This window comes from Amblyomma maculatum, chromosome 3, assembly GCF_055883805.1.
Source record: "Amblyomma maculatum isolate TAMU_Amacu chromosome 3, ASM5588380v1, whole genome shotgun sequence".
Taxonomy (NCBI): Eukaryota; Metazoa; Arthropoda; class Arachnida; order Ixodida; family Ixodidae; genus Amblyomma; species Amblyomma maculatum.
The window spans coordinates 205969724-205994316 of NC_139346.1; the positions used below are offsets into that span (position 1 = coordinate 205969724).

The 24593-nt window shown below is 46.6% G+C and overlaps 1 protein-coding gene across 6 annotated transcripts in view; it reads right to left on the reverse strand.

Annotated features, from left to right (window-relative positions):
* Positions 1-24593, reverse strand: part of Rbp6 (RNA-binding protein 6) — a 553757-nt gene that overhangs the window by 189207 nt on the left and 339957 nt on the right. For all 6 annotated transcript variants that reach the window (XM_084599398.1, XM_084599400.1, XM_084599397.1 and 3 more), the window contains one exon: positions 23834-23882. In XM_084599398.1, the coding sequence (XP_084455524.1) occupies positions 23834-23882 (49 nt within the window). The remainder of the gene's footprint in view (positions 1-23833; positions 23883-24593) is intronic.

The following is a 24593-nucleotide window of genomic DNA, read 5'->3' on the forward strand; positions in this document are numbered from 1 at the left end:
TTGATCTTTTCAACCCGACAATTGTCGCGTGATATAGGTTCACTGTCTAAGATTCTGGCAAAGTGTCAAATCCAGCTTATCCACTACAGTAGCACAGAACTGCGTTTTGTTACTACCACGGAGTACCAACTAGACCATCAGTCCAATCTCGAATGCTCGAGTGCAGTATTCTGTAAGGGCACGCAGCCCCAAACATCCTGTCTAAATACTACAGCAGATAGAAGATTACTTTTCTGTCGTGTTTCGCTCATTCAGAAGTAACTCCAAGACCACCGATTCAGCCTTGAAAGCTTAGGATCTGTCTCCTGTAAAGGGTGCACCGCCGTTAACACTTCAGTAGAGTGTCATAGCCAACCTTACAGCCACGGTAGCACAGGAGTTTTGTTTTGACATATAAGTACCTCGCAGCTTATTGACTCATTGACTCAGTCTTTTAAGGTTGCGAGCAGGCCTCTGTAAAACGTGCCCTCCCTTTAAAATCCTGCTAAAATGCACAAGTCAACCTAAATGCTGGAGAAAATCATGACATTTATGCTACGCTTCCATCACTTAGCCCCTCAGTCTTAGTATCACGGAAATTCTGCATATGTGTTTAGATGACGCAGTATTAAGTTGCTCCACAATATCTCAGTCTTTTAAACTCAAATGACGGCTCCTGTAAGGATGCGCCACCGTCAGACTCCAAGTAAAATGGCACAGTCGGCCTAGAAACGACAGAGAATACCTAGTTTGATAAGAAGGCGGCTGTCAAGACACCTAGAGAAAAGAGCTACAAATATAGAACGAGATGTCATTAAACGCAGTATTGTAGTTAAATAAATGTTTGTCTTTTCTATAAATATGACATGTACAAACGGCACCTGCATTTCATGTAGAACTGCCATAGAAGCCATTTTCTGAAAGTGCGATGCAGAAAAGACAACTATATGACATTTCGAATGCCCATTTTAGATTATGCTCCATATTGCGATTCCCACTGCCGACTAAGAAAATTGAACGAAAAGTTCACCTTTTATGCCGGCGACTTTCAATTTCGCAAAATAATAATGCCCCTTACAAATATAAAACTAAAATGCTCATCAGTCAATTAGACTTTAATACTCGTCTAATCATCAAGCTTTTTCTCGTGCATTATGTCTGCATTGCCGCAAAACTTGCTTGCGCAGACTGCGTAGATGTGTCGTTCTTTTAAGTGCAAGTGTGTAAACAGTTAAAAAATCACCCTGCACTTAAAAACTGAAAAAAAGGAAAGTACAAGTATACGACCATGAAGCAGCAGCTGTAAAAAGAGCCGTGTCAAGAATTCAACGACGATGAAAATGGCGCCGACCTTTCCAATCACAATGATGTTTAGAGACAAGTGTAGCACAGCGCGTCACGTACTCATTAATTAGTAGTCAATATACACCACCCACAACGCACCCTAAACCGTTTCCGACGCGAATAAAAGAGAACAGCCGTACTGCGTTTTAACTGAGTAAAGTAGAATTTCAGTCTTCAAATCACGTCGTTTTAACCAAATGAGATTGAGACCATGAACGAGAACATAAGTACACCAAAACAAAAGACCGTCAGGAACGTACATTTGACAAATTAGACGTCCAGACAGAAAAAAAGAACCTTCATCCGGCGATCGGCTGGAAACGTTTATTTTATTGAGAGAAGCCGTAACATAATTGGATGCACCATTCAAAATTGTGAGAAAATATTGTTTACGCGAGGCAACGAGATGAGGTTTAAAAAAATCCGCATTTTTGACAAAATCAAGCAAAAGTAAAGACCATAATTCAGTACGAAGTGCACAGTTTGGGATCGCTTTGTTTAGCCGCTAAAGCGAAGCAATCCGCAGAATGTTTTTAAATATAACGCAAGCAAAAAAAAAAAAAAGAAAAAAAAAACTATAGTTGAAGAAGAAGAATGAGCATAGACGCATCGAAAAAAAAAAAAGTGAAAACGAAAAGTCGTATAGGACACCGCTCGAAGCGCTCTCAACAGGACAGCTAAGATCGCTCGTTGAAGGAAACATCGGGTGTGCACCGTGCCATGCCATGTAACAACCCCCGCGGGAGCCGTGATCCGGAAGCAAACGCCGATTTATGAGTGCTCTCACGGGCGCATATTAAGTCGCGAGGAAAGAAACGACCAGCGATAGCGAAGCGCAGGTTAGGAAGCAGCAGCGACAGTAGCTGAGGCCGGGAACGCAGAGCGGGTTTAGAACCCAGAGTCTGAACAACAAATCGGCTATATAATGAAAGGACTAGCTCACACACGGTAACGGAGGCCTCCACTTCACTCGTGGAGAGCAGCGCTGAAAGCACGAAGCTCATTCTCAGCCTCTTATCAATTTCCCAGTTTCGTATGCGGGGGTCGTACATCAAAAAAGCATTTTTTAACAAGCGAGCGAAAGTACTTTCATGTCGGACAAAATTGTCCGCTGGCGACTGTGTCGACCGTTTGAAGCATCGCATCCTCTAAAAATCGCGGAAAATAGCACTGACATGAACACGGGCTGGGGACACTCTTTTTTGGCGTAAGGACAGAGCAAAGACAACGACTGCGGCTAGTCTCTGAGCCTGACAATCTGATAGAAGTGTCTACAAAGAATGGATTGCGAAATCGCATTTTTAAACGTTACGACTCTCAATACGGCTAGCGCCCTTCAGCGATTAATGCGTGAAACACTCTGCGGACTGACTAATTTTATACTAATATGCTACTTCTTAACTTTTTCTGGGATATTTCGCAACGTTTTGTAATTAAATAGAAGCAGACTAATTAGACCAGAATACCTTACCAAAAAAAACAAAACAACGCAGACTAATTAGACCAGAATCCCTTACCAGAAAAAGAAACGTAGCATATTGCTCTATGTTTAAAAAAGCCTAAGTGGCAACTGCAGAGACACGGCCTGTATTTGCGGTGAAATGCGATACGCCTATGCCGTTAAGTCTGTTTCTAGATAAATTTTGAGCGACCACATAAGGCATAGGTCATATTTAAAGTTTACCGCTATGCAGCAGAATGAACGCCCGATTTCAGTCATTGCTTCCTATCTGAGCCAAGACAGGAATGCTATGCAGAATAATAACGTTTTCAGATGACTTGGCTGCATGAAAAGTGAGAAGAGGCATAAGACTAACAAAAAATTGAACCAACCGTCACGGTATTCTTGGAACTCTCCACAGGAGGAAAATCGTAAAAATTGAAGAATAAATGAAAAAAAAAAGTTAAACCCTTGCGTCAGCGATGGTGGAGCATATGACAGTATGTCACCTCGGTGGCAATAGGAATGAAAATGCGGCAGCTTTTCAACCCTCCCTACCGGAGACATCGTTGCGATCTTGGCTCTTCTAGCGTGCGAAAGCCGCCTTTCAGGCAGCAAGACACAAATTCGTCCCAGTCGGCGCGAAGCAGCCCGCGATTTCTGATTCAAACGCAAGAGACCGAGCACGCTGATAAGCTAGCCGCCATGACGCAGTCTGCTGCAACACAGGGAGTGGGGATGGAGGGAGGGGTTACTCTTCTCCCACCAGTCTTTGACTCCTGGACTGGTGTGGAGAGCTGAGAGGAACCAACCGTGGAGCGATAAAAACGCCTCACAGCGCGGACACGCTGTCGTGAGCGAGAAAGGGTCCCGAGACGGGGCCCAGAAGGCGAGGGCTGCCTCGCGAGCCTTTCGCCGCCGGGGCTCATTAATATGAGTCGACCACGGCCCACCGGACAGAACCATTGCCGGCACCACGGCGCGGGCCTGACAAACGGGGTAGTGCGCGACGGTGGCGACCAGATAGAAAAGAGGGAGAGGACGGGTGACGAAGAGGGAGACAGATATAAAGGTAAAGAAAGAAGAAGCGGCAGCATGAGCGCAAATGCAGGAAACGTTCGGAGGGAAGCCGAAAGGCGAGAAAGTTGCGGGCTGCTCTGCTGGACGGCCGAAAAGGTCTGGCAGCGAGACGATCGCAGCGGGACATAGCACGGCGCGCACAGTCTGCCAGTTCCGAGATAAAGCGACCCCCCCTCCTCGTATCCGAGCGCCTTCTCACCCTCTTCCAACCCCGCTCTCTATCGTTCCGCACCCGTCTCGTCGTCTTTTGGCGGCAACGGTGCCAGCCAGCCTGCAAGCGAGGCAGGCACCGAAAGCCGCCCTTTCGATGTCCCCGCGAAGAGCCAGCGCCGCGGGTCGCCGGAGCATCTCCATTCGAATGCCCCTGACGGATGGTCTTCCCTGTCGCGCGCAGCGCTCCTTGCTCGCTACCCGTGCTTTGCCCAGCGTGCCGTCGCCCCTACTCTGACGTCCTCCCTTCTCTTCGCACGCTGAGGGCTCCTTTCGCAGTCCTTTCGCGCGGTGTCGAGCGGCGCAGGCCTCCCGAGTTCGCTATGAGCACGCACACTCAGCGAGGAGGGACCCAGCAACGACGACGGCAACCTCGAATCCCGCCGCGTTTCCCTATCCGGGATGCCCTCGCAACAGCGGCAGCTCCTTTTCAGAATAAGCCGGCTCCTTCTTTCCAACAGCTTCCTATTTTTCCTCTTTGCACACGGCACTAAAGACACGCCTCCAGCAACGCCTGAAGCCTTTTTTTCCCGCCTGTGAGGATATTTAATCATCGCCCTCCAAACTTATTTGTTTCTTGTCATCACTCTTGCGTTGCTTCAGTATTTCTCTGGAACCGGCACTCTTAAACGGCATTGTTCCCTTTTTTGCCTCTCGGCTTTCAGAGAACTCCATCATCGAAAGTTTTCCGTCTCCGCAGAAGTTTCACGCGAAATAGCATTGAATGGATGCACGCTCACAACAGTGTTTTCTAAGAAGCCTAGACTCTTCTTTCACTACACAGGCTGACACAGGTGCCTTAATACCTGGACAGTTTAGAGAAATATGTTTTGCAATCTAAACTGACATACTATCAAAGTATGATGAAACAAAACAGGCAAATGTCAATTCTCTGACCAATATGTAAGCCTATATTTGACTGTCGTCACTTAAGCTCCTCAGCCTGCGCGACGCACGCTGTAAGCAAAACAGCCTGAAAGGGTGCCACGAGGGTACGCTGAGAAAGAAGCCTCACAGAGGAACGAATTAAAAGTCAACTCTCAAGTGAAAAATGAGACGCTCCGGCACGCCTCCCCCGAACTTCCTTCCAAGGTCGCGTAACCGGAGGCACAATGGGGTCTCCGTGAGAAGCGTCTGGAAGCTAACCTCGTGTAAACACACCCTGATGGAAACGCAAATTCACTTTCTCCGAGAGCACAGCGGGAGGAGAAATGGAGGAGACGGCGGCGTCAATGAGGCAACCAGGCTAAGGCGGCCACAGGCTGCCTGCTCTTAAGCGCTCAGGGAGGAGGAAAGCCGAGAAGCAAAGCCACGCAAAGAAAGACTTAGGACAACCAAGAAGAAGAAAAAGGCAGACGTGGAGGCTCGGACGAGGGATGCGGAGTGGAAGGAAGGGGATGCGCAGCATTGCGATAGATTTCCGAGTAAGAAATTCTAGCCAGACACCGAGGTCTGTGTGCGCAGCGTAGGCCGCAAGCTTTGATGGCGCTGGGTAACCGAAACCTGGAGGGCATGGCTCGAGTTGTTCGGTAAATGTTGGTGTGCATTGCCTGGCCAGCGCGCTTATAAAGCTTTGCGGCAGTCTGGATAGCTGGCAACTGAACTTAGTTTAGCCGTGCACCTTTCACAGTAACAGCTGTCAAAACGCTTACAAAGAAACGAGTGAATCTAGACGAGGACTCTGGAAATGTGAAGCCCATGCGGAAGAGTTTATTGTTCTTCATCGTCATTGTGCTGCCCGTGGCTGCGCCCTGAAACTACTCGGACATTTTAAACCATTTCAGCATTTATGAAGTCACTAACCCCAACACAGTCGTTCGCTCTCCAAGCGCAATTGAAAAATAAGTTCAGACTTTTTCCCCCAGAGTTCTAGTTCTAGTCTTCACCTCACCTTTGGGAGGTTCACCAGACGGTTTTACTTTGGGACCTCCTACGATACAAACTTTTTTTTTTTATGCATTTATGACTGATTTGTATTTCGTTTGAATAAACCTTCAAACCGTCAAAGAGCAAAGAGAAAGCTCTACAAGTTCTATTTATCGAAAGGCCCGTCGGTGGCGTGCAACTTTCACAGCTCGTCGGCAGCAGTACGAAGAGAGCAGGCTTATGTGGAAAGGCAGAGACGCGGAGATGCGGCCCTTCAAACGATGCGTGCGAGAGCATGTGGTGTTTCAGGTTTCCGACGAACGAGCAGCGCTTAGCTGAGAGGAGTGGAATGACAGTCCTTGGCGCTTCCCCTGCAGCCACAATGCCTGGTTGACATGGGTAATGTTTTGAAGATTCCAGCGCGTGAGTGGTTTCCTAAGCACGGGAGTGGCGGCCGTGCCGGTACTGTAGGGTGCAACGTGAAAAGCGCCTAAGCGGTTTCAGTGTCTCTAGCAATCTTTTGTCTTGCTGTACGTTTCCTTGGTGTACGAAAGCTTTAACTACCACTGTCCATCATTTATTTCAAAGCTTCCACTATAGTGCCTGTCCCATGGCAACGAGGGGACACATTAATCTAAATGCTTGTCTGCTAACCCCGGAATCTTAGCAGAACCCTGCCAGTTAACATTTTCTCACCTCCGCACAGATCCTAAGGTCACCAGCCGTCAGCCACCAAAATACGAAGGTGCATTGTACTCATCCTTTTGACCGTAAGTGCAGTGTTGTCGTCTAGCGCTAACAATGTCGAATATTATGAAAAATTTGCGTATTTAGAAATAACGAAATAACCGTACAGGCGAGTGTAACAGAACAAACAACACCCCCCCCCCCCCCCTAAAAAAAAGAAAGAAAAGAAACATCGTGTCTAATTGTGTTTTGGCAAGAACCAAAGTTAAACTAGAACACATTACTTTCACACCTTGAGCTTTCAAGCTGCCAAAACAGTTGATACGTGAAAGAAAATTCAGTCTCATCACTGCGAACGCAAATATTCGTGCACCAAATGCTGCAATATGCAAAGTTATGCGGTCACTCCGAAGAAACATAAGCAAATATATATATATATATATATATATATATATATATATATATATATATATATATATATATATATAAAAGACGGCGCCTCAGCAGCCAGAGAGACCATAAGTACTGATGGGGAACATCAAACACAACTTCAGAACGTGCTTCCTATTCTCACGAGAACAGGCAAGACTGATAATCAATGCCAAACATGCTTAGAAAAACCATTGTCCGTACACTGGCAGAGAAATATATAGTCAGCACCACCTAACTGCGCACAGACAACCTTGAAACAATTCAGGTGCAATGAACCCTTTTCGGAGACCTCCAAGAGATTGACAAAACCTTAAATAGAAGAATGGGTCCTCAAAAGAAACAAGATCCCTCTAAATAGTTTGCTCGCAAGCTCGCAACGAGACGGCAAAGGTGAGCTCGCATCTGACGACTACTTGCGGAGGAGAGATGTGCGATTCCTGATCCGAATATAGAATGTAGAAAAGAAAGAAAATAATGCACGAGTAAATATTTTTGTTTGTTTACAGCTCAGGGTGCGCGCTAAAGAAAAACTTAGCAACCACTCTAGATAAGTTGCGGCTGGACTTTTCTTCTCGGAAAGCACTTCAGGAACAATAAACTGCCGTTTCCATGAAACATAGTCCTGCCCCAAGTAAATGACGCACATACGTCTTTGTTAGGAAAAAAAAACTAAACAAAAGGCATCATCGTAAGAAAGCAACAACAGGAGGCGCTGACGGTGCTCTCAGTGCGACCCTAGACTGCCGTGGTAGTTGAAAGTCGATGCGCCTACTTTGCCGAACCGCGCTGCCCTAGGAAGTCACGTGACCCATTCCTAGAAAGCACACTCGTTAAGTACCATCACTCTCTGACGCCCGTGCACTCTCTCCCTCGAGAACTGGCCACGCCAGCATAACGCAGAATAATGGTGCGTGATCCGCGATCTACTTTTCTCGAACAATTTATCCAGCAGCTCAATGCTTCCGACCGTCGATGTGATTTTTAAGAAGTGGGTTACCCACGCCCAGCGTTGCGAACGCCTTGGATGCTCGCTCTGTGAAGTTTCGCTTCCAGTCTTTTCTCGTTGCCCTTTCCACGTCCATACTGCGCAGCTTTTTCGATCGAAGGAGGTTTATTTTTGTGGGCGTCCTTGAAAAAAAAAACAAAAAAACAAAAAACCGAAGACCTCTAGATGCTTGTGTATTGCTACATCAATGCTGACTACACAACAGCAACAAATAGAAATGTGTAAATTGCAAGATCTGAATGAGCGCGACGCGCAAGAGAAGCCTTTCCTCGTAACAGTATTCCGTGTCGTCCAAGTTAGCGCAAGCTAACGCCTCCTGAACTATGACGTGAGGCGTGTTCTATAGATCATACTCTGATGCAGCCGGAATGAAAGCGGTAAAGTTAAAAGACTCCAGGTGGACAAAAATAAACAGTAAGTGCAAGGATCCTTTACCGCAGGCGATTCGGACCGGGCGATATTTTTTATAATTTTTTTTCATGACCGCAGCTTGTCAGTGCGTCCGAAAGATGGGACGACGCATCCAGTCTTTGGAAGCACTGGGTCGAAGCAGAAAGGCAGCTTGTTACTTACTGTCTACCAGACTTCAGAAAAGGAAAAGAGCTTTGGAAACCGCGAAAAGAGGCGCGCCAGAGCGATAGGTTCGCGCGGGTGGCGATAAGTGCTGAAGTCAGCTGGCCTGAAGGAACGACTAGGGACGTGCCGAGCACGCACATCTTATTTCCGCACCGGTGCTACGCGCTCTGCTATTCAGAAATGGCGTGCATACTCTAGTTCAGGGGCGAAGTGCGGACAGCGGTGAGAAAGAAAGATGGCAGAAGCCAGTGTCGTCGTCGGCCGGTCAAGAAGAAGATAGGCAAGTCCGGATCGAAGGGAGCGCGCACACGCACCAAGAATTCTTTTCATTAGTCGCCAGCACTTTGCCTGTGCTCGGCCCGTACTGCAACTGGCACTTCTTTTTGCTCTGCGGTGGCTACAGCTAGGCAGCAGCAGCATAGTTGGCTCTCAGCTCCGCTTCCAGTGTATCGATGCCTGGCTGCTGCTCCTGCGTGACTGCGTAGAGAGCGGGCTTTCTTCCGGCCCACCGAGTCGATGGCAGTCCAATAAATTGCTGGCTCGCTGCTCTCTTTTCTTCCTCCTACTTTCCCTCGCCGCGCCTGCCTCTCCCTCCTCTCCCTCCTGCCCAATTCGTGCAAGCCTGCCGAGGCAGCGGCAGTAACAGCAACGACGGCGCGTGCCAACCCAGTAGCGCCTGCCTCGACCGTGTTCCGCAATGTCCTTTCCTTTATTCCTCCTTGGCTGCCGCTATCGGGATCTGCTCGGGAAGAGAAGAAAAGCTCGCCGTATCGGCGTTTTTCCGCTGACGCGGGGACCCTCGGTGGCTAGAATCGCGAGCTTCGTCGCGAGGCGAACACACAGCAGGCGCAGCATCGCCGCGGAGCAGCAGATTAAGCGCGGGCAGAGGAGGAGTCTGTCAGAGTACGCGACAAGAAAGAGGGAGAGGGGGGCTCCATTACGTTGCCTCCCCAAGCACAGAGGAGACGGCTCGAGCTTTTTGGCGTGCGCGCCTTCCTCTTACCCGCCGTGGTGCTCGCGCTTTTCGACGCGCGCGCACCCCTATCTGCCTCTGGTTTCGAGCGCTCGCTTCCGAAAGGGCCGGCGTCGAAAGCGTGAATCAGTGGCGAACGCACACCGCATCGTTATTACTGAGCCTGCATTTCGAGCTCCCGCAACAATGCCTTGGGCGCGTCGGCACTGATTAGCTTAAGCAGAGTAGAGAAAGCAAAGCGTTATAAAAGGAGCCACATCGTAATCACTTATTCTGCTCTTGGCAATACGCTCGCTTCCATGTAGATCGATGGTATCAGCGGTGCCAGCCGTGTTAAGCAAAGAACCTGCTCTATTTTCTAGGGTCGAACTCGTAGGCAGGTGAGCGAAAGTTGGCAAGATAATCGCAGAAATGTCCGGTCAAGTGGCATTGGTTCTCTTAGCAAAAGGCATAGGTTGGTCAACCAGTGCATTTAGTTTATCATGCTTTCTTCTTCAGCAGTGGTGCTCAGACGTAAGGATGTCACACAGTAGTTTCCTTGTTACAAGCTACGTCCCAGTTGTGAACTATGGTTTAATATAACTGCAGGTTTCTTTGAATGAACTGTTTACTCTCCCAATAAAGCTTTCAAATTCTTTCTCTCTAAAACTATTCCTGGCTCGAAAAACAGCTAGTGTACAGGAAAAGGTAACACAAGCGGCAAGCTATAAATAAAATAAAATATTTTTGTCGACGTCCACACAAAGTGACAACCAATGCAGACACTGATTAATGACTTCAACGGATATACCATGCTTAAGAAAGGTCTCCGCTTACTCGCCGCATTTTTCAAGCTATCTTAGCTGCTGCGCTCGCACATTCTCTAACGCCCGCCGAGATTGAAAAGTCTCGCGAGAGTCGCTCAAACATTCAAGCGGAGCCACAACTGTGTAACGAAACATGTTTTTCGCAGCTGCTACACCGTAAGCACGTTTCCCGTAACCGTAACCAGTGCTCTGCGCCGTTTTCACTTCTCTAAAAGCCGGCGCTCAAGTAAAAAACCGAGAAAAAAAAAAGGCGCCGGTTAAAGCCCACAAACGAAAAGTATGCGGCGCGTCCATATTCCCACCCACGATAAGCCGAGGCAACTTATCAAACCCAGGTCAAACGTCAGTCTCGCTCAAGAGGGCTAAAGTTGGGGCGCAGGAAGGAAGGCCCGCAGAGCGGTTGGTCATACACGGCGCATCATGCCGGTGGCGACGCCTGGGTTTCGTGTCGCGCTCCTTGCCCGGACGGTATCAAGGAGATGGGTCCTCGCCGAACACGCAAGCACATACATAAGCCTAGCGAAAGAAGAGCCAGCAGAGGGCCATCGCCTATCGTGGTGGGGAAGTGGGTGGGTTCCAACCGCAAGCGGTCGTCGTGTCGCCGCAGGATCGTCGCCGCGAAGGCTCCCTATGGCACTGAGCCCCGTCGGGCGGTGGCCATGAATAAGTTATGTCCTTCAAAAGCTATTCCCGAGATTGGGGAGGACCCATCATCATTGAACGGGTCATGCCTATTAATGCGATCGAGTATAGCCAGCGGGAGATGCCAGGTCGGCTGTCACTCTTTTTTTTTTTTTCTGCTTTTGTTTCCGCACCTTCGCCTTCTCGTCGTCCTGTCCCTCGGCGCCACTCTCCTTACGAGTTGTCTGCTGTCGGACAAAAGCAGCAGAAGCAGCAGCAGTCCCCGTTTTTTATCTGTCTCGCGCCTCGGTTTCATGCCGCCGTGACCCTCGACGCCTGATCGAACAGCTTCCTTTCAGCAAACAATACCATTGTCAGAATACCTTGGTTCGAAGTCTTCCAGCTTCGCTTCGCTGTGGAAGTAATATCAGAAAAATCGATCACGCTAATCGTATAATGGAAGATCTACGAATTCTCACAATTAAAGCTCTGCGCATCGTGTCATACTGTACCGCTTCTCGCTGTAGTAATGGAGTGCTGGTGGATGTTTTGGCTTCCTATCTCTGTTGAAATCGCCTGATATCCCATTTCCTATGCTCCAATTCGTGCACACAAATGAGAGAAATGACAAATGAGTATTGTCATCACTTTCAACTCCTTGCTTCTCTTTTAAGCGCTTGTGCCCTACATTTAAACCGTTTAACAAAAAAAAAAAAGAAAGAAAAGGAACGCAGCAATGACTGATATGCCAACCATTTTAGAGCTCTAAAAACCGATGTCCGAGCGCCTGATGCCTTCGATTATGAAAGAAATGGAACAATATGACCGAAAGTGGGTCATATGACGCGAACAGATGAGCTTCGTTAGCCGCTGCACGAAATCACCGTGCTACCACCACTGTAGATTTCCTTTTCTGCGTAGAAACGCAAAGCACAAACTGGATTCTAGCCTTTTTTAACCAGTCCGCGTCCCGTGAACCAGTCATATATAGCCACACCACGATTCTGCGCGTATACCTGAATTCTCAGAGACGCACTTACGCATCAAGTAAAAACAGCTGGTCAGGGGGCCTTACTTGCGCAGCATAAGCCTCCCGCCTGCACCAAATTGCACACCACTCTCTCAATTGAGACTTCGATAAACGTGGCGGCTCTGTATGACGATCTGTCAAGCGGCGTTTCCACAGGCTAAGCAGTACCATGAGCATAAAAAGATCCCAAGAATCCTTAAAAACTTCCTCAGAAGGTAAATATTTTATAGTATAGGGCATCGTTTAAATCTTGTTTTGCAAGGTCCGTTGAATAGGTGGAATCTCAATGAGCATGGCATATGAACGGCCCCTTAGCATGAGGCCACGTTGTGACAGGTAAGCTCGACGTATGACGTTTAAGAAAGACATTGTGTGAGATTAAATTCACACACATTGCACTTGCTTTAATTAACCGTTGCCTAGAAAGGCGAGGTAAGGCTGACAATACGAATATGCTGTGGGAAATATTTTTTTAAAGTTCAGGCTGAACTGTTAAACTTGAAAAATCAAACAGGTTTTGGCTAGGACACCAAGATACGAAACAAAACCTCTTATCAGGTGTGACTCTGGCAAACTACAGTACTTGAGGGTGCCATTGCATCGGTGTAGCAAAAGTGGATCTCACTGAGATTATCAGATCTTGCCCGTCAAGCGAAAAACCCCTGATTAGATAGGTAGGAGATTGTCTGTATTTATACGGATACCAGTTTGCAATATATATTCCTTGTTGCCAACCTCATCTACGTGGTGCAAAAGTTGATTTGTTCAAGAAAAAAAAAACGGACACTGTACAGAACTCTTATGAATGTTGTGTGGCGATCTATGCGTCCTAGATACATAATCTGTTTCTTTTTAATTTTTTTTTTACGGAAGAACGACAAACGATGTGATGTCTTCATTGCAGCTGTGATTAACATATGATTAAATGCCCATTTACAGTTTCTGTATGCGCCCACTGGTCCTGGCGTGAAAAGCCTATGTGAGGTTTTGTGAAGTAAGTTGCAGACACATCACATTTAGTCACAATACGCTTTCCATTGTAATACCTATAGAGTATCTGCAGAAAACAGGCAATCGCCGCTACCGATCAACCTACGCGTTGAGCTGACATTCTCCCGAAAATGCACAATTAGATAACATATTATAGGATTGTTGGACCCGTCTACAACCTATAAAACTTGTGCCTGATCCCTCACTCGATGCGTGAAATAAAGCAAAGACTTGTGACGACCTTGCATTCAAACCCGAGCCGTAGCATGGGTATTGGTCGCTTGTAGTCGCCATGGTTTCAGACGCACCTGCTGGATTAATATTTTTTGTGAATAAAGTTGTACTAAATTTGACTTGCTACTCTGTCACGCTGTGCATTGAATGTTGACATCTGGATTGCTCTCTGAAGGTGGGCTATGCGGTCCTAACAATCATAGCGCGCTATCACTAATGTCACTAGTCACCGATTTCTCCAATCTTTGCCTGAATTTGAAACCCCAGCTTAGAACCGAAATCCAAGTGAGACGGCAGGTGCTGGCGCACACACTTTGAATTTTGAGAACTAAGCTACATCGGCTGGAATTATTTGTACGAATAATAACTGTGCCATAAAATTAGAGAGGTTCAACTATCCTTGAACCGAGTTTCACCAGTGTAATACATCGGCTGTAGTACCAGTCGCTGCTGCCGCTTCGATCTTGGCTCGCTTCCGCGCATGATAAACTTCTCGGTAACAACTAGTTTGGCTTCTCATTGCTAGATGGCGTCCGCAGCTTGCCTGGCACGGCTGCGGTCTCTGTATTAATCTACATCGGCTTCCTCTATGCCGCGTCGCCTCTTTTTGCCACGTCGCCTGGTGGATTCGCCCAACACTACGCTCGCGGACATCGCCCGCACTCACCCAAATGACGTGTGTATATAGCGCGTTTAGTTGTAGGTTAAATAAAAGAGCCGGGCAGAGGAAACTTTACGAAGACGATGTTCACTGCATAGCGCGGGAGTGTGTTGCAGTTCGAACTTGATGAAGACGATAACGTTCGGTGCACAGAGCGAGAATGAGTTGCAGTTTTACACGAGGCGCGACCGGCTACGCCGATAGCTCAGTGATCTCGGACCTGGTCCAGAAAAAATTATCTATTCTTTCTGGCACGTGTTCTAAACCCAGTTGTGGCAATGTTTTTTGCGGCGCAGCTGCAGCGAGGCGCACATGATACTGGCACATGCGCATTATCTAGCTTGCGCATATAAAGATGGGACTATGTTTACTGCAGAGCGCGAGAGTTAAAAGGCAAATGTTCGGAGCCAGATAACCTTGAGATTTTTGTTGGAAAAGCAGAGCTTCCGCTATAAAATAAGCTTAACTCAAAATCATTGTGCTGAAAAAGCATGCCCGAGAGAATAGGGCCTATCCACATCATCAGGTTTACATGCACAAAAGCCGTTTAGTGTCTGTCGCGATAGCGTCCTTAATTAGGATATAAGGAAAGTTATAAAGAGGGTTGTTTATGGGCAACGTGCTTTCTTTTAAGTTTGCCCAATACAGGTTAAGACTCAGGTATAAAAAGTAGGCAGATCTAGTAAACAATTGCCGTTAACCAAGTCACCCGTCGAAATACGTTATGCACCGACACTACGTTCGCAGCAGCTACGAAATCCTGGCATATAGTGCTGGTCTACCGGATCAGTGTGACATGTGGGTAGCCCCATTGTTCTCCCTTACAGCCCTCTACTTTGGACTCAAGCCATTCGTACCACACACGGCGTAAGACCAGTGCCAAAACAAAAATAATAAAGCATATTTCAACAGATGTTACAACTGTCTATGATCCGTACAAGCATCACTTACATTGGTGCTTCCATCATGAACCTAGCATTAATTTTTAACATTTTTCGCATAATTTATCCAAGAGAGGCAATGAGGCTTTATGCCAAATACATTCAAAATATTTCAGTAGAAAAAATAGCGAGCAAGTTCACCAAGTTCGATAGGTCCTTCTATATGGCAGTACACCACTTGAGAGTAAAGCGAAATGCTAGCATCTCACTGCAGTTGACCTGGTTTTCGAGAATCAATTGAAGGCGTTTTACGCTCACTCTTCCGGTGCCTCTTCGATTTTGTTTTATATTTGTGGAAAGAAAAGAAGGCAGAGGCAATGAACTGCCAATAGCTTGGCCTTCAACGAGCGGTATCCCAACAACAACAACAATAAAAAAAAATGCGTAGGCGCACTACTGGTTGAAGACAGAGGAGAAGAAAGACGAACTAATGCGCAATACGGAGGAGCGGCCGAATAAAGAACGATCAAAATAAAAAGAGCCAAAAAGCCGATCTGATTTGGAGGCTGAGGAGACGCCCTTGATACGTGCAGCAAGGCAGCGAGCAGCTCTCGTGAGGTCCCGTGGGACCAGTCCGGGAGGAGGCAATTGGACGTCACGGGCCATTTAATCGCGGTATAGCTGCTGCCGCTTCCTCCCGCGAAACGCTCCTGCAGCGGATCCCGAACGAGCCGCCAGGTGAAGGTTGCGATACCACAAGCTGGGACCGCCGTAAAGGTAAAAGAAATAAATATGCGTCTTTACGGAAGCGGAGAGGAAAGGATGGTGGCGCTGCAACGTGTCTTTCTCTTTTCGTTTTACCTGCTTACGCCTCCATCACAGAAAAAGTAAGAACACGATAAAGAAAATAAGCAGACGCTCAATGGGTCTCATGCGGGAAGGCCGGCTACGCGGCTCCGATCAAATGGCATTTGACGAAACCAGGACCCAGTGAGTGCCGTTCGGTGTTATTGCTTTCGTGAAACGCTGTTCCGCCATATCTGGATGGCGCTGCTGCTGCTGCGGCTCCGGCTGGTGAAAAACGGCTGTGGGCTGCGCAACGCCGCGCGCGCTGCTTGGAACAAACTGAACCGCCACCTACCTCGAAACTCGTGGGAAAATGTTTGGAGAGCAGATCAGTGAAATTGCCCTCTATGGCAGCACCAGGTCGCCTTGGTTCACGGAGCATGCTTTGGACTAGGGCTAAGCGACCGGAAAGAATTCGCGTTCGAGTTGATGTGCGCGTCATCCCCCCCACCCATCACCCAAATCTTTTTGCAAAATTGAAAGAAAAAGGAAACAATATCTGGATGTACATAAAGGAAGATGTGAATGTTGTGCGCAAGTATACACTGAACATGCATAAATGACCAAGTCGATCAATACAAAGCAAGCATGCTCAAACTAAGTCACTCTGTCAAATATAGTTCGGTTTGCACTGCTTAACGTTCCAGAGAGACTAAGGCTATGCGAGGGACGCCGCCTTAATGGAAGGCACAGTACATGGCTGCCTTTCTTTGTGGTTGAAGCGGACGGGATGGAACCTACGTCATGGGAAGTATAGGTGCAATTCATCAAATCGCAATTGCATATTGTAGAGTCCTATCCTATAAGGAAAGCAATTGGAAACGCCATTTAACTTGCAGTGTAGAACCCATTGCCTTTTTTAGTATCTTCAAGTGTTCATGCAGACAGGAATAGAAGTCAGCGGTATTTATTTGTTATTGTATATTTTTTTACCTGATATTACGTCTTGTATGGGTGAAGTTCTTGGAAGGCATCTTTTCACCGCAAAATTTAGAATAATAATAATAAAAAAATACGGAAAATGTAAGAAAGTTTGTAGGCCAGGCGTTCATAACATGCGTTATAATAATGACTTTGACTGAAAATAAAAACTGTACTCATAACTTGTAATTGTGCATAGCTACCTTATTGCTGGTCTCGCTTATTTGCCTCTTATAAGCTTCTAGCATCACTCTTCAATTTAACTATGTAATGAGCGTACATTCCTCGCAGTCAATATTAACTTCCCTTATCCAAGCCGAACAAAGAAAATGAACCCGAACGTGTTCTCGAATCAGCCTCCAAGCAGCGCATTCACTGAATGAACCAGCGCTTCCCATCACAAAACCAGCGTAACCTGGCAGCGTTTTTCCCCCGCAATGAGCGCAGGAAAACTTGACAAGAAAATGTAAAAACAGAAAAACAAAACAGAAAGACGGCAGTTCTGCGAATAAACCTGAATGTGACTACAAACTTTTCAAAGTGGGGTTCGAGTTTCATTGAAGCCTTGCTTAGGGCGCATTGTGAGGTGACGTTAAGCTGCCAAGCTCTAACAGCTGCTGCAATCTTCGGCCTTAATGCAAGAGCTCTGGTCAAGATGTCGCCCAACGAGCAACACCACCACCAACAACAAAAAACGTCTCACAGACGTTAGAGATCGCTGAAGAAGTATACGCGCTCCGAATCGCAGTTTACTTCGGCATGCGTCCCATCCTTTCTGTACATGCCCTGCGCGCCCCAAACCCAGTGCGCCTATCAACGCTTCATTTTCAAGCCGCTGCGACAAGACGGCCCAGAAGGAATGGCTTCACACGGCGGCGCTTTCACGCAGCGCCCCAAATAAACCAAGGCAGGAGGAATGCGAGAGCGAACGAGGTAGAGGAGTGGGGCGGCGAAGAAGAAGAGAAGAGTGAGCGATTTTCTTTCGTTTCCCCCTTGCAGTGAACGGCTCCAGGAGCGGAGGACAAGGAGGAACAGCGTCAGGCTGGCCCACAATTTATGGGGTGAAATTTCGCGAGCCCCGTTGGCGATAAAGGTTACTTTACTTTAACGATCCTTGCGCGCCTTCCCTGCCACCGCTTCTCCTTTCTTGCTTTCTCCTTCTCGACCCCGTCCATCTCCTTCCGTGCCCTCTCTCTCGCTCACCGGCACATTCTCAAGCCCGTAGCGCGCCCGTTGTCCATCTCGCATCCGGTAATTTATACGCCGCACCGTCTCCTCGCTCCTTCGCTACACAGAGAGCCGCTTGAGCCGCAGGATTGCCGTTCGCGTACCCTTCTTCCCCATCCCCACCTCTCGTCGCTGCTCTTCTTCGACCTCGCTGCTCTCTTCTCTCGAGGCATCTTTGCTGTCCATCCCGCCTTGGCGCTTTATTCGCACTTCTCCTTTGCTTTTTTTTTTTTTTCGCTCTCTTTCATTCTTTCCTTATTTTCCACATCTCATGCTTCTGGTTCGGTCGCTTACATCGTAGCCAGCGTTTTTCTCCTTCACTCGTGGTCACTTTTTGAAGCGCGCTAGCAGTCTTACGAATGTTTTTATTTCGGAGCACCTTGTAGCCCGGCATCGTATATCTTGTCTGTAGTCCGCAAGAAAGTAACATGGATCGGAGATGTGTGAACACACCGAAAAAAGGAAGAAGTGGAGCTCGACAGCTCTTTCGCAGAATCAACGCTGTAAACACATCAGAGACTCAATGTGCGATGCTTTTGGTTTTGAAATGAGTTCAATGACGCATTTTCACTTCCTCGCAAAACATCTACATCCAGCAACTCTACACGCAATGTGTGCAGATGGTGCCGCATGAAGTGCAAGCCGAGAAAGCAAGCACCGTATTTTCCAAGGGATAATAAGCCTGCATGTCTTGCTTCTTGCTCGTAGAGGGAGCCCTTACGGTTTCTCCTGGGATAATAAGGCACGAGAAAAAGAGGGCAAAATGCAGATTTAGGGGTAGAATTAGTGTTTGGCGATATGTGCATGGCGTTAGATAACAAACGCTAGCGCTCCAACAGCACAAGCTGAGAGGGCGAGCGACAACTAAAGCTGGTGAGGAACACCGGTATGCGCCGTGAGGACACAAAAAGAAAGAATTTGTGGTAGCAATATATCAAGATGATAGAAGACAAAAAAGCAAGCAGCATTGTGCCGGGGAAAACTGCTCAGGATGAAACAGGATTCGCTCCGACAATCCTCATGAGGCCACGCCAGCCAAAGCTCAGCACGGCGGCAACCATATATTTCCGAGCGAAAATTTCTATATTCTAGCGGACATGAAAGAGGTCAGGAATACCTACTTTGAATTACCACGCGCGTCTTCATCAAACATTATCTAAGTTTGTTAGGCAACCTGTATACAGGCTCGGCTAGTGTAGAGGCAAGCACTAATCAGGCATATATATATATATATATATACAGGATGTCACACAACTTTCCCGATTATCTATTTTATTCCAACAGTTTCGGACGGTCCACCGTCCGAAACTGTTGGAATAAAATAGATAATCGGGAAAGTTGTGTGACATCCTGTTTGAATTTAACTCTGGCCCATTAGTAACAAGCAATCCATGTCTATATATATATATATATATATATATATATATATATATTAGTCTCTTTTATGAATTGTAACGCTATTCCTGAACCCAAATATGTTTAGTACAGTATTGACCATAGTAAAAAAGAACTAAATGTTTTGTTTTTCCTACCTTTTGCTAATCCAGGTATACACTCTCTCTGTCATCAGCTCTAAGCGATATTAATTGCAACGTCTTCTTACTTTAAGTCAAACAATTGCAGCGATATTTCTTGATTCGGGTATTAATCGCAGCACCAGAAAGAGGTGCCGCACGGGGAGGGGGAGGGGGGGGGGGGGACGCAGAAATTGAAAGGAGCAGGTGTTTACTAGTAGAGTAGATTTGCACGTGAGCACACTGAACGTACTGCTGCAAGAACCTGCGCAAAACATCATGGCATTTTGTTCTGGATTTCTGTACATTTAGGTGTGCAATATACAAGCAAATGTTTTCTTGCAAAAATGACAGCGTACATAGTCTTCGAAAGAGCGAGTGTTGCTGTGCAAGAAAGCTGAACACAACTTGAGGAAAATGCGAGTTTATTCTGCGCAATGCGCTTGGAATATGCAGCTAAAGCCAGGAGAAGACCTATATTCGGAATGAGTACATTTCCGCCCCCGTATCGCCACGTACAATAGACATTTTTTGGTATCTCTTTTTCCATGAATTCAGTTGTTGATAGTTGCTACGGGCTCTACAGAATTCACGATATATAGAGACCCAGTCGAATATGTAAAGATTAGAGGACGCGTCATTTCATACCCTGGAAAGGACGATCGGGAGCACGAAATAGCCTCAGGAACTCTCCATGGGAGGTCAATGCACATAGCTCCGCAATTCGAACACATCGTACGACCGCTCAATTCGGCTGCTGATAATCCCCCCCCCCCCCCCCCCCCCCCCCCCCCCCCCCCCCCATTTCCGGCAGCTTATCTGGGAAGCCGAAATGAAGCTTAAAATTATTCGCTCTATACGTAGAATCAATACTTCCAGGGGGGCACACGTTAAGCTAAAAAGAGGGGCCAGCGAGCCTGATGTGGCACACAGTGCTGCGAAATCACATAAAAATATTGTGCCAACATTATAAGCAGAGTAAACTGTGTGCCCCTGACTTGTCGCCCTCCGCAGAAGCGTGGCGTGCTCAGCGGAAACCCGGGAACGCGGGCATGTCGCAAGCGTGTCGATTGCTACTGCGTGTCTGATCCGACAGTCATGGCAGCGCACTGTCCGTCGGTTTCGAATACTAGCATAACGCCAAGCCCGAGAGGGACATAAAAAAAAAAAAGACCAGAAATGCAGAATCGAAAATGAGGGAGATGGAGGTGCACGCTCTCGGGTCGTTTTACCCAAGTTCGTGCACTAATTCCTTGCTATTTGCAACTAACTGGCTTGGCCTGTCTTGCGTACCCATTAGTGCCTTTACTTGAGCAGGATGCTCACGCCAGCGGGGGCGCGAACAGCGGCCTGAAGCGCCGGGCAGTTCGCCTCCGTGCGGTAACCGCTGTCACGATCGCGTGCGCGAAAATGGGCTCCGTGGTGACCATCATTTGTCCGACGAGGAAGAAACAACAGGGCACAGAAAAGATACAACAGAGAGAGAGAAAGAAAAATACAACAGCATAGCGCCAAGATAACAGAAACAACAAAAAAACGATAGAAGGAGAAAGAAAGAGACAACATATAGAGTAAGAGTACGAACAAATAGGCGCGTGATACGAGTGCCTGTTTCGTGATGTTATTGCTCTATCGACGATACGTGTCGTGCTGCTGTTCTGTGCGCCCGAGCAGGCGCTTGCGTATAATTCCCTCATAAATCGCGCAGATGCTGCGGCACGATCCACCGTCGCTGAATTCCCTCTCCTTCCTTCGCTCAGCTCTGAATGCTGAGCGCGATTGTCGCTTAGACCAATGCGAGCGACTTGCTCTGCATGTAAAGATAGTTACTCTATAGCGAAGCGCTCTTTCTGTTTGCTTCGAGTTAGTGTAAGTAACCCCAGTTATGAACTAACTAACAGGGTCGAATATTTTTTTCTCAGCGCCTTTGAAATGGTGATAAATCTTTTCATTAGTTAAGTAGCCTATCATGTGAGGAGATACCCATGCCACACAAACATATTTAACGCTAGTAAGTTCTGACTGAATTATGTTTTAGCAGCATTTGCGCCGTAACCACGTGTGCAAATGTAATGGCGTTAGCTTTGCTGCCAAATTACTAAGTTCGCCACAACTTATTCGCTCGAAAATGCGTACTCTCGTTCCCAGTCTGCACTCAGAAAAGTATGCCACTTTGCTTCCAAAAACTTGCTGTTACGTATCAAATCATCTATTCATGACTTTCAGTCGCACAAAGCACCGCTACTACATTTTAAACGCGAATGGTGCCATTTTTACAGCTACTTCTGACAGAGGTGCTATTCTTGTGCGTTACAGATTTCACGCCATTTTGCGGCCGTCCTTCTTCTTTTCAAACTAAAAACAGCAACATGTGGCGAAGAATACCTTCCTACCGTTTCTGAACAACACTGCAAATATTTTGTGCTCGTTAGTTTTGCTCATTATTAAAAACATTTGAGACTGGATCCCAGGAGTGGCAGTCATCAGGAGGCACAAATCAGAAAATAATCGCATTGACAGGTTTACCGCATCAATCAATTGCTGTCAATTTTTTTGCGGCACGGGTATTATTCTGAATGCTAGAGCGATTTTTTTCTTCTATTCACTAAGAGGAATCAACTGAACGTAAATAATTGCATTGGGACTGCGCGACATCTGAGCATGATTTCCGGGTTAAACGCAATAGTATAGGCTCCACGCATTATTATGCATTAAAGCGTTAGGCAGCAATTATAGCTAAAACCTGTATACACACAAATAACTCTATTATAAGATGCAATCGAGCACCGGTATGAGATGGACGGAAGAGGTGCAAAGAAAAGTATAACAGTGCCAAACATAAGCAGCATTTTGGCCATAACATCGGCCATTGCACCTGTACGTTAATCGCATGTCCGTCAATGGTTTCCTTACGCGTATTTGGTCGCATTTCAATCACGGGCAAAGCAACAAGGCGAAAACAATGCTTATTCGTGAAGCGCCTAGCGTCGACGGCGGAGGCGTCCTATATAGGCTTCCTCATTAGTCGTCACATAGTGGCGTCTACAAGGTTGTAAATCTCCAAGGCGCAGTCTTTCCAGGACAAAACGAGTCATCAAACGACCAGAAAGTTTGCGTATTACGACGTTGGAACATCTAAGAAATAAAGCAATAAAGTAGCAAAAACGCGCTTCAATAATAATAATAATAATAATAATAATAATAATAATAATAATAATAATAATAATAATAATAATAATAATAATAATAATAATAATAATAATAATAATAATAATAATAATAATTTGCAAATCAGCAGTAAAACGCTGGAATCGGCTTCAGCGCGAAGGCTGAGCCACTCGTTTAACATGTCCACTAACTGCGTGAAAAATAAACTAAAGAAATCGTAACAACTGCGCATTGAAATATATTATCAAGCTAAATCTGTTTCGGAAGTAAAGGAAGACATTCAAAGATAGCGGCTTCCTTTCAAATTGATTTCAATAAATCTAGCTGCGATTTTTCTCGCTCGAAGATACATACTCGCAGTGAGTGGCAAATTCAATGAAGCGACTGAGAAAGCGAAATCCTATTTTTCATTCAGACAAATTCTGCAGCATTGTCGTGTCTGGCTCATGCTCACACTAGTTCGACGGCAAGCAGCGGTTGCGGAAAATAGTTCAGAGAGAAATGAAACGACTGCGCTTAATGCCTACTTTCGTAAGCCGGTGGCTAGTCTTTGTACACAGCGCAATGCGTCGGCAGCTATTTAGTTTCCGGCTGAGGCGTATCACCACCAGTCGGAAGGGTCTAGTGCAAAGGAGTTCTCAAGTCTCCGAGATAGCGGCCTATACAGACATCGAACTTTAAGCGTAAATTTAGCGGGGGAACTCAGACTCCCTTTAGGCAGGAGACAGCGTGTTAAACCAAATGAAGTAGTCTCTGAAAACGTAGTGTGGCCATGCGCGCATAAATTTTTCACGATAAATTATGTATACCCAGAAAGAAGAATATGTCTAACCAAATATGTAAAAAAAAAAAAAGAGAGAAAAAAACCGGAAGGACGTCTTTATCTGGCACAAGCAGCACAAAACGCGTGTTCTGAACTCAGTTCAAATACATCCTGTACATTTTTGAAGGGAAACAATCCTGACGCATAGCAGAGCAAAACGCTCCACGCAAGAATCTTTGAAAAAAGTGCGGTCCTATTTTTCGATTATTCTTTTCCCTGTTTATTTTTTGCCGAAGGTTGGTTAAGCCAGGTTTAGGAAGTGACACTAAGTTTTTTGTAGTCAGATTTGACGCCACGCATCACAGTTTCTACAAATAAAAGGCAACAAAGATAACTTATCTAAGGTAAAAAGCGTCCATATCGATATATACACGACTCCGCCAATCTATAAAGGGCGCATGATTGCACCACCTCCAGACTATCACCGTAGCCTGTTTATAGAGGGACCATCCACATGCTTCATGAAGTGGCTAAATCTGCAAGAGAAGAAGAAGAAGAAAAAAAAAATGCGACTTACCCCTGTGCCTATTGGTCTGCTTGTCGAACATCAGCATCGCGTCTTCTATCTGCAAGAAACGATGCACAAACATCGAAATTAATTTCAGCGCCCAGAAAAACACAAAGTGTAAAAGTCATCCTCATCGTGCACTTATCATCCAAATATACAACGTTTCGTCCTCAGTGTGGCTAACAAATCCTTTATTTACATTTTCGCGTCACTTATTTCGTGGTGCTAACCCAGGGTCCCGCGGATTCTTCCTTTTACTTTGGAAGCAGTGCTTCATACGCGCCATATATTGCAAGGCGCAATATTCCCAAAAGCACAACTAGAAAAGCGCAATAAGCAAGCCGTCTGCGGAAATGGGATGATGAGATGAACTTGTGGCGGGAAATGAAGGCACTGCCAAAGAAGCCCTGTGACATCACGTCCCCTTTCACGTTGAATAGAAGGACAGAGAAAAGAGAAAGAAATGAAAAATTCTCGAAATATCACACGAACAGCTTAGTGAAGTAAATGAGACCGGAAGCGGGGTGAAGCAAACGTGAGACGCGCACAGAGTGGTGCAAAAAAAAAAAAATGGAAGCAAGGGAAGACGTACGCAGACCGGGCGAGAAACGTGACATAAATCACGCCATTCCAAGCGCGAAAAAGCGTGCGAGGCCCGGGCCTCGCTGGACGCGCCAGCAAGCGGCAGGCAGCCATGTCCTACGGGTGGGCGTCCGGGGCGAGCCCGAAGGGTTGTGATTAATGACCGCGTAACAACCGGGCTCCCAGG